Genomic DNA, 11243 nt, shown 5'->3' on the forward strand with positions numbered 1-11243 from the left:
TTTGCACACCCTGTTGACATCAGCCCCCGTTGACATCAGCCCCCCGTTGACAGAATTTGTACACTCCGTTGACATCAGCCCATATTGACATCAACCCCCCGTTGACAGAAGTTGTACACTCCGTTGACATCAGTTTGTATAGTTTGTATTATAGAGAGTTTGTATTTGATTACACCTCTATATATATATATATATATATATCTTTGGAGGTGTGATCAAATACAAACTCTCTATAATACAAACTATACAAACTGATGTCAACGGAGTGTACAACTTCTGTCAACGGGGGCTGATGTGATCAAATACAAACCCCTATTTAAAATACAAACTACAAACTTTAATCCTACACACTCCTTGTAAGTAATCAACGGTTAGCAATGGAATTCATATGTCAATGTCAACGCTTAATACAAATTCTGTCACTGAGGGGAATGTCAATGTCAACGCCTAATACAAATTATGTCATTGGTGGGAATGTCAACAATGTCAACGCCTAAAGTTTGTATAGTTTGTATTATAGAGGGTTTGTAGATTATCATGACCTTTTATATATATATATATAGGGTTTTAATCTATGCAAAACTAGATTTAAATATAGAAACGCAGAACAATATCATGCGTAGGGCATGTTTAGGTCATTGTTAGTTTATGTTTAGGTCATACTAACAAAGCATGACCTAAAATGATCTTAATATGACATTAAACTCAAATCTTATAATATGACCTAAAACTGCTTAATTATGACCTTCCGTGTTTTTGGTTAATTATTGACCATTAGATCATCTAATCCTAGGGCCAAGATTTGGGCTGCATTTCTGGATTTAAACACATACTTGTTTTGATCATCTCCCTATATATATATATATATATATATAGGATTGTGATCAACACAGAACCACTCTTAAACCTTAAACGCCGAACAACATCATTATATGATAACATGGAGTTCATTATAATGAACTAATAACAAACATATAATGAACTTCAGATTTCTAAATTATGCATGATGATGTCATTGTTTTTAAATCACAGAATTCCCTATAATTAACTACAAATAAAGTTGTAATGAACTCCGCATTATTATATAATGATGTGTTTGGCGTTTAGTGTTTAAAACTAGTTTGGTATATAATATATATATATATATATATATATATATATATATATAAGTGGTGTGTACACGCTCTTATCCTATCTACTAGTTGATACACCGGAAAAATGAGCGGATGATGCATTTATGTAGTAAAATGAATTTGACTTTTAGGCTTGAATCTGTGAATACTTTTAAGCCTGAGGCGATTTTCACTCTAAAATGCCCTCTAAATAAATAAAATTTTATATTTGTGTTATAGAGGATATTTTGGGCATACACAAAACTAGTACTCCCTCTGTCTCAACTAAGTTGAGTTACTTATTTTTTGCATTCGTTTTAAAAAAATCGTACTCCCTCCATTCCATGTTAATAGAGTCATTTTTCTATTTTGGGAAGTTCCAAGTTAATTGAGTTATTTCTATTTTTGGCAAAAAGTAACTATCACTTTTACTTTATTATCTCTTCATCTCTCTTACTTTATTTTCTCTTACTTTTTTCACTATCTATTTAACTCACTATTCTTAAACTCCGTGCCGAAAAGAAATGTTTCTATTAACATGGAACGAAGGGAGTAATAAATAGTTAAAGTGGATATATAGTAAAGTAAAAGCGAGAATAATGTAGATAAGAGTCTTATCGTTTTATCGTTTTCCCTTAATAAAAATCTTTATAAATGAAACTGAAATCGAAATATGAATATCGTTTATAATATTAATTTTATTTACATAGTTTAATACTCCCTCTGTCCCTCAAGAATATGCACTCTTTCGTTTTTAGTGCATTCCACAAGAATATGCACTTTCTAATTTTGAAAAGTCTTTTCTCTCTAATGAGGTGAGACCCATTCTCCGCTAACAATACTTTATTTACTTTTTCTCTCAGCCTCTCTCTTACTTCACCAATTTTACATTAAAACTCCTGCCGACCCCAAAGTGCATATTCTTTGGGGACGGAGGGAGTAATAAATTTCAAAATAAAATTTATATGTTTTTTATATGTGACCATTTTCTCTGTAATAGAAATTCAATAGTGTTCTAATCATTTTATTTTATTTTAAATCTTATTTTGAATTTTATCTTATTAAAAATTTAAAATTAGTGCCAATAAAATAAATGAACCGTGTGTGACACTGATATAATAATAAAACATCCATTGTTGCTTACCACTCTCATATGTTTACATCGATGAGTCAAAAATAAAAGTAATTTCCGCTAAACTGAATTAACCATGATTTAAATTCGAATATTTTTTTTATTATTAGAAATAAAAACGTGGATATACAAATTGGTACTGTGAATTGGTATAGGATGCACTAATTCTTTCGAGATAACAACCGCCGTTAGATTGAGAGTGACGATTTCCAGGCCGTTGCATGAGAAAATTTTGTAACTTTACACAAAGTTGTGTTTTTCTTTGTTTTATTATTATTTGATTTATTAAATACGAACGGTTGATAAAGCTCCATCTTCCCCAATTGAAACCCTATTCCAATGACAAATCCTCGGAATCTGCTCGGTTCTCCCCCGATTATCTCCATTCTATCGCCCTAATCCATTATGGTAGGTTTCAAGCATAAAAATTGGCTGCCGGATATCGCTTCATCCAAAATAGACCACCACGCTCGCCGCCGCTGCACCGACGAGTCAAAGAAGAAAGCTCCTCGTCTGCGAATCCTCGCATTTGAGACTGCCAAGTCCATGTCGAGGTTAATCTCTCTCTACAAATCCATCTCCGACGACGAGATTTCCCGCCTCAAAAACCGCGTCATCAAATCCAAAGGAATTTCGTATCTCACCTCAACGGACGAGGCGTTTCTACTCAATCTCGCCTGCGGCGAAAGGACCGAGGACCTCGATCGCGCCGCTGCGGTCGTCGCTCGCTTGGGGAAGAACTGCGGCGATCCGTGGCTCAACCAGTTCGATCTGGTTTACGCGGATCTGAAGCTCGGCGTCATGGATTTCGGGAAATTGGAATACGGATCGAGGAATTCCGAGAAACGGGTGCATAAGATGGAGAAATTGGTTTCCACGACGTCGAGCCTGCACGCTGCGCTGGCGGCTCTGGCGGAGATGGAGGTTGCGGAGAGGAAGATGAAGCGGAGGAACAAGGAATTGGACGCGAATTCCAATCTGTTCAACCAGAAACTCGAGATCCAGCGCAGGGACGTGAAATATCTCAAGGAAACTTCTCTGTGGCGCAAATCGCGTGATAAATGCGTGGGCATAATGGCGACGATTGTGATCATCGTGTACATCCGAATTTGCTCTGTTTTCAAGCCGTACATCACGATTCTCCCTGCGATCTCGTTGCTCAGCGTCGCGTGTTTACAGCAGCAGCGAGATCTCGACTTGATTCAGAAGATTAAGCAGCAAATGGTCGAACATCCCGGCCATGTCAACACAGAGTTTAAACCTAATAAAATCCGATTCCGGAAATCGGGGATATTCTTCAACGATTGGGACACATTCGATACCGAGAGAGAGAAAATCACGAAAAACAACAGAGTTTTCCACTCGGCGGGGGCGTCGACATTGGGCGGGGCAGGGCTGGCGCTGCACTACGCGAATGTGATCCTTCTGGTGAAGAAGTATTTAGATACGTCGTGTGCGATCGGGCGGGACGAGCGGGAGGCGCTGTACCAGATGCTGCCGGAGAATCTGAAGGTGTCGGTGAGGGCGAAGCTGAGCAAGCTGATGAGATGCAGCGAGGAGGATGCGTTCCTGGCGGAAGGGTGGAGGGCGGCGACGGTGGAGATCATGGGGTGGCTGGGGCCGTTGGCGGAGGATACGGTCAAGTGGCAGATGGAGAGGCATGTGGATAAGCTCAAGTTCGATACGAAGCCTTGTGTGCTTCTGCTGCAGACGCTGCATTTCTGTGATAAGGAGAAGACTGAAGCGGCCATTGCTGAAGTGCTCGTGGCGCTCAGCTGCGTCTATAGGTTTGAGAATCGCGGTGTTTATGGGGAATCAGAATGACCACATTCATCAACTACTTTTCTCTCATTGCAGATTACTTTCTTCACCTTCAAATTTGGATTCATGTAATATTTAATGGCAGCATTTGTTTAGTTATTTTTGGATAAAAGTATATATTGAGTTTCCTCTCCTCTCCACTTTGTTGAATGAGAATAAATTTACCTAACTTGTAAAAACATAATACTACTATCTTTTTAATGAATAATATATCCTTACTTTTAAATATATTTTCATTTTAATACTATTATTTTAGGAAATACATTAAGATTATAAATTAATAATGGTAACACTAATTAACATATTACATAAATAAAATAATTTGTATATTTAATGGATGGATAATTTCCGTAACTTAATATACTATTACTCCCTCCGTTCCATAGTAATGGAGACATTTCTTTTCGGCACGGAGATTAAGAAAAATTGTGTTAGATGAGTTAACTAAATGGAGAATAAAGTGGAAAATGAAAAAGGTAGAGAGATGAAGAGAGAAAAAAGTAAGAGAGAGTAAAGTAGGTGTGGAAAAATGTGTTGACTTTTACTAAAAAGGGAAATGACTCTATTATTATGGAACAGACCAAAATGACAAAATGACTCTATTAATACTGAACAGAGTGAGTACTATATATTTTCTTATATAAATTGATTTTATCATTTTAAAATTTAATACAATATCTAGTTATTTATTTGTATATGGTACTCCTTATATCGTGATTCATATTCCTTTTTTTGGATGTCCCAACTTAAGTGAGTCACTTCCTTTTTTGGCATTCTCTCTTACTTTTTCCTATCTACTTTTCCATCTATTTTACTACCCCTACGTAAAAATATCACATTTCTTAGTCGGTCTGAGACTTTAGGAACTGTTGGTTAATTTATTTAATTGGAGAGGAAAAAGGAGGATAAAGATATTAAATGGAGAAAGAAAGAGTGTTGAATATTTTAATTGAAGAGTATAAAAGTTGTTGGGTGTATTAAATGGAGAGAGAGAGTTTACACAAATAGAAATGTGTCATTTTATTTATGACAAATTAAAAAGGAAAGTGTGTCGTCTTAACTTGAACGGAGGGAGAATTAAATTTTTCTCTCTTTATTAATTTTTCTATACTTTTTCACTTTTTCTAATCTTTATTAAAATTTTAAAAGAAATTATAATAAAATATAAATCACCAGTGCAATAATAATGAAACCATATCTTAATATATGAAAAAATTAATAAATAATTAAGTACTTTATTTTTTATAGAAATGTGAATTATATAATATTCCCTCCGTCCTTGAAAGATTGTCCCATTTTTTCATTTCCATTCATCCCACAAAATTTGTCTCATTTCACTTTTTACCATTTTTGATAGTGGACCTCATATTTCACTAACTCATTCCTACTCACATTTTATTATAAAACTAATATATAAAAATAGGACTCACATTCCACTAACTTTTTCAACTCACTTTACATTACATTTTTTAAAATCTGTGTCGGGTCAAAGTGGGACAATATTTGGGGCACGGAGGGAGCAAAATAATGTAGCTATAATGAGTAAGCATTTTTTTTTGCATTATTCTATTTTTTTGTGTAATTTTTCATTTGTTTTATTTTTTTAGCTTGTTTATCTAACTACTATATCCGTCCCATAAAATTATATGTAATTGAAATGACATAAAAATTAATAAAATTGGTAAAATAAGACTAGAGATAGGAGCATCCCTTATCTAGTCAATCCTTTCTTGCACTCCACCTCCTTTTCATTTCAGCCTTTAGCCACTTTAGTTATGATCTTAAAGTTCACATTTTGAACATGTCACTTTCCTAGTTTTATTAGCATTTCTAGATTCATTTAAGGACTTAATACTTAATTTACTTTTAGTAGCCTTTTAGCTTAGTTCCTAATATGAACATGTCACTTTCCTAGTTTTATTAGCATTTCTAGATTCATTTAAGGACTTAATACTTAATTTACTTTTAGTAGCCTTTTAGCTTAGTTCCTTTTGTAGGTGAGAATATTCATGTAAGTTGCTTCCATTTTGTTTCCGTAGAGTTCTAGTTTTCCCTAAAAGTGTAAAAAGTTCTCGCCATTGTCCGAATTGCCCATCTTGCTAACTTGCCCAGTCTGCGTGCCAGTGCATTTGCTTGCTTTACTTTTATTTTATTTGGACTTTTAATACGCACATTAGGTTAAACTAGTGTGTACTCACATGCGATGCATGGCCTAAACATTTTTCGGGAATGAACAATAACAATAAAGAATCAAAAATAGAATACCACAAAATAAGAGTAACTGCTTTCAATGAAAGGTAAAGGCAACTATAATGAGCAAAAATGACAAAACATTAAATAACAAAAATAAAGAAAGTAAGTTCATGAATTTTGAAAAACCTCCTTGTACAAAATATTAAGAGCAGTAGCATTGTCGACACCATCAACTTCATCATTACAAACTAAAATCTTCAATCCTTCACGACAGAAAACAGGTTTCTTCAGATATATGCGAACTTTTGAGAACAACTATCGAGACGAAATAATCTAACAATAAATTAACAAAAATCACATACCTCTCGGATATTATTCGGTTATTCACTGCATTCTCAATATCATATACTACCATTTAGCAAACTTCAGAGGACAGTCATCGAAAGGTAATAAACTACCAGTACGTTATAATCTTATCCATGCAAACAAAACATTGAAGGAGAACGACCATTGTTCATCTATTGTCAACCTTCCCACTCATAGAGGTAAATCCAATGAATTGTACGATTGAATATTTTTCAGAATATGGGCACTTTTTGAATCCCATATAAACATCACATGATATAGTAATAGATTTGTGGAAGAAACAATTTCGGAATTTAAATATTTCTGGACATACAACAAACTTATAGAAAAATAATGCACCACAATGCACAATCATAAAAATCATCACCAAAGTCCCAAAATTCTAAAAAAAGTTTAAACTAAAAACACAAATTAAAAGCCAAAGAAAAACTATAAAAAAAATCAATATATGAATATATATTATGACAACAAAAATTAGACATACCTAGATTATCAATAGAAGACAAAACACAAAAACTTCCCTAGTTAGAAATGCACTACTTTGACCCATCATGAAAGGTTGCAACGTCGGTCTGGATGTTTCCTTACATAAGGAAATGTATAACCTCAGTGGGCTATAGCATTGAAAGGATCAAACAGTGAGATAAGTCTTTCTTAGCTATCTATTGAAAGACGAGGTCTCGGTGATTGTCGTTTCTTAATCATTGTTGACATAACATTGAGCATACAATATTAATTAAAAAATACTTTGGCCTATCAATTGGTGAGGGTATTTGTTGCCCAAGAATACTTATAGATTGAGTAGTGATCATTAATGTCTTAGTGGTGCTAGTATCGTTAGTGCAATGAATCGAACGCTGGGAGATGCCAATTTGATAATATCCTTGGAAGGCCTCGAGAGGGGCGCGAATTTGGACCAAGTTATATTGAAAATAACTGAGCCGATTGGATCAGTTAGCAAATGTCGTTGCCACTTGATCGATTCAAACTCGCTCTCGCTCGTTTCCTACCAATGTAATTTATAAACTCCCAATTTTGCACTACTTTAACAGTAAAGCGGCAAGTTCGGGGTCGATCCCATAGAGAAGTTGGTGTGTCGAGAGTGTGTGTAGTGAACAGGGGGTTGGCTGCTGCCATGCTTTAACTTGAGAGTTTTTAACTACTGTTTTTACTCTAGGCAGAATTAAACTTGCTAACTTGATCAAGGTAAATTTAACTACTGGGTCAAGTGAATTGCAGGTGAAAACGTAACAGTAAATGCGAGGATGAAAACGTAATAACTTTGATTAAACTAAACTGAGAGCAGTACAGCGTGAAATTGAAACTAAGCTAATACTTCGGAAAATAAGAAAGCAAGTAAACCGAGAAGAATCTCGGCAGGTAATTTAGGAATACGCTGACAGATAACAAGTATTTTGCATCGCTTCTTTAATTCCCCTTTCTAACTACGCATTACTTTATCTAAGCTAAGCTATTCTAGAAACTGGACTAAGCTAGAGAACTAAACTAAGCTAAACTAGACGGAAAGTAAAAGATCGGATCCCTTTCTTGTGGTGGGACATCATCTATTTATAGGCTCGACTTCGACCTCCAGCTGGATAACGATCTTGACAGGGAATATTCGCTTATGCTGAGAGTGAGCGACTCATTGATTGCTACGTGCTTCCCTTCTAGAATGACGATGCTTTTCAGTAACAAATTCGTGACTCAGCCCCGTCCTTGCGTCTCATATGCCAGCACGTGTCCCCTTCTAGAACGTCGTCCTTGATAACAGAATGGTGCGCCTCATCCAGCTCATTTCCTTGCGTGTTCTTCTTATAGAAGCCAACGGAATCCGCCTAACTGCTTGATTACTCCCCCTTGATCAACTCCCCCCGATTTTTGACCTTTTATCGCCTTTTGTACTTACTTGATCAGTTCAGCCTTGCTACCTTGGTCAAGCGGCATTTCTGCACCATTAACACTTGTTTTACGCGATAAACCGATCAAATAGCACACATTTTACCCATAAACCGATGCATGAAATAGGCCTTATAAAACTGCTCACACTTAAAACATACTTGTCCTCAAGTATAAAGAAAAAGAAAAGAAAAGATAAGGCAAATTTCAGGCATGGTTTGCTCATTTCAAGAAAGTAAAAAGAAGACGAAAAGAAAAACAAGACTCAAAACCAAAAACACATATTTATATGTACGCATTAGACCGAATAAATTTCCAACAATCATACCGGAGGTCAAGGTCAATCCATTTGCCAGTAGCTCTTATTTCTCCTTTTTCGCATTTGCTTGATCAAGGTGTCAGTTTGTCAAGATTGCTCAATTTAAACCACTGTTGGATTCACTCAGTCGCTCATTTCTCACCAGAGATGTTAGGACTGTTCACTCAGTGTTGCCACAAATTTAATACCTTGAATCGAATTGCACAAGATAGTTCCTTAAGGTCTTTGTTTTGGGTCGTAACGGGGCTCAAGGGTAGTAACGTATTAAGGTAGGGTCCTAGGGGTTCTAAGTTTAAAATAAAAATTTTAAATTGTAAAAAGAAAATCACATGAGTCAAAAGGCCAAAGATTCGACTAAACTTGCTGGATCAGAGTGGGATGTTTATTTTCTTACTGGATATTTGGTCAGAGTTCGACCTTTAGCCTTTTAAATTTTTGGCTTATTTCCTGACTTTTGATTTTTTGGGTCAGGTTACAACTTTTCTCGATTTTTTTTCTCAAACATTTTCTCGATTTTTTTACCTTGATCAACCTGATTGTCTAATCTTGATCAACCCAACTACCCTTTATTTCGACTATTCTATTGCTATCCCCTTTCGTTTCCCTGGAAAAACTTCATCTCTTTGACCCTTTTTCCTCATGTGATATAAAAAGTAAAATTCGGTTTTAAGGCTTCAAAGAATGGGTAAGAGTGTATGGGCTCAAAGTGGTTAACTAGGGGGTGCCTTGATTAACGTGACGGGTTTGTGGAATGAAGGAAACGAAATGGCTCAAATGGCTAAGTCTTAGTGTCTTTAGTCCTTACTACTTGTGCAATTTTCATCTCAATATTAAAAGTCAGCCTCTCGTCAAATTTTCTTTTGTAAATATATTAGAAAGTGTTCTACTCTTGGATTATAACTCACATATAGAGAGGCTTTTACAGTTAGTTTAAAAATTGAGCGTTTCCATCATACTTGCGTCGTTCAAACTGATCAAGTTGTTGCAATCAAGTTTTTACATGTGAGCATACTGAATCATTTTTCTAACTCTTCCAAAAAGTAATCAAGTCTTCCATTCATCCAATTTCATGCATATTGCCTATTTATTACTAACTGGAATTTGATTTTTTTTGAAGATTTTGAGCATGTATGATTTTACTGTAACTAACCCGTCCCCTCTCCCCACTGCATATGAACTCGTCCTCGAGGGATTGGATGCAGTGGAAAAAGGGTTAGGTACAGGGAAAGGCACAAGCACAAACAAGTGAAACTTCTCACACTTAGACCAGACACTGGGCTAGGTGTGAGATAGTGCCAACAATCAAACATGCAAAAAGAAAAAACAATAACCAAAACACAAATAGGAAGGGGAACAAACATGACAAAAATGAACATGCATAACTTCTCACACTTAGACCCAACACAGGTCTAAGTGTAAGAGAACAAAAGAAATACCAGTATATACCGACCAACATGAAATTAAAATTGTTTTGAACTTGAAATGAGCTGAGATTCGGGGGAATTTTACTAGGGTTTCCTGAGGGGTTGGCTTGGAGATGCTAAGGGTGGCCAGGAGGATGATGGACGTCGGGTTGGAGGAGAGCTTGTAGAGGGAGGTGGTGGTCGCATAGCAAGGGTCAGTCGGCGGATAGCCTCCAGAATCCTAGCTTGAGCAACCAGCTGGGCGTGTGAGTTCTCCACCAACTACGTAAGCATCTACTCCATGCGGAGCCTCCATTCGTTGTTCATTTGTGCAGCCTCCTTTGGGTCTGTTACTGGCATTATTTCCAACCTTTGCTTCTGTGGCCTTGCTGGGCTCGCCGGGCGATCAGCCGGCCTCCTCTTTTTCTCGCGTCTGGCCTCCTGGAGTTCTTCCTGCCTGGTCTCCTGCTGCTCTATCTGCTTCTCCTTCCGAGCCTTCGAGTTGAAGCGAAGTCTCCCGTCGCGCAGGCGTTCAAGTACCTGAATTCTTACAAAGAAATCAATGTTAAACAATTCTGGCTTTGGGCAGCGACTGGGAAGCTCCACACCCTCCTGGAATTCCAGGGTCCAATTTCGCCTTAGGTAGGCTCCGAGAAGGTGGTAGATGTTGAGGTGGCGGGCAGGGCGATTGGCAATCTGACTTATCGAGTGAGCAATCCAGTAGCCCAGGTGCACCCTCCTTTGCTCCTTCATGCTCCACATAAAGTAGAGCTCGGCCAGAGTAATGATCGCCAATATATTGGTTTGGCCAAGGAGATTGCAGGCTAGGTAGACTTGGGCAAGGCGGAGGGCCGGATCAGCAATATGGTCCCCTCTGGACTCAGAAGCTTTAAACTCGGGGGCACGTCCGTTGCACAAGGCCTGCCAGACCGCCTGCTGATCAAAATCTGGCCTCCTCTGAAGAAGGCCAATGTCCCGCCCGAACCACTCTCCGTTAG

At 37.2% G+C, this 11243-nt stretch overlaps 1 protein-coding gene across 1 annotated transcript; it reads left to right on the forward strand.

Annotated features, from left to right (window-relative positions):
- Positions 1–2649: 2649 nt before the first annotated feature.
- On the forward strand, positions 2650–4068 carry LOC121800847 (protein PSK SIMULATOR 2-like). The gene has a single exon (XM_042200341.1). The coding sequence runs from the start codon at positions 2650–2652 to the stop codon at positions 4066–4068; it is 1419 nt and encodes a 472-aa protein (XP_042056275.1).
- Positions 4069–11243: the final 7175 nt, after the last annotated feature.

This window comes from Salvia splendens, chromosome 4 (assembly GCF_004379255.2).
Source record: "Salvia splendens isolate huo1 chromosome 4, SspV2, whole genome shotgun sequence".
In the NCBI taxonomy this organism is placed as follows: domain Eukaryota; kingdom Viridiplantae; phylum Streptophyta; class Magnoliopsida; order Lamiales; family Lamiaceae; genus Salvia; species Salvia splendens.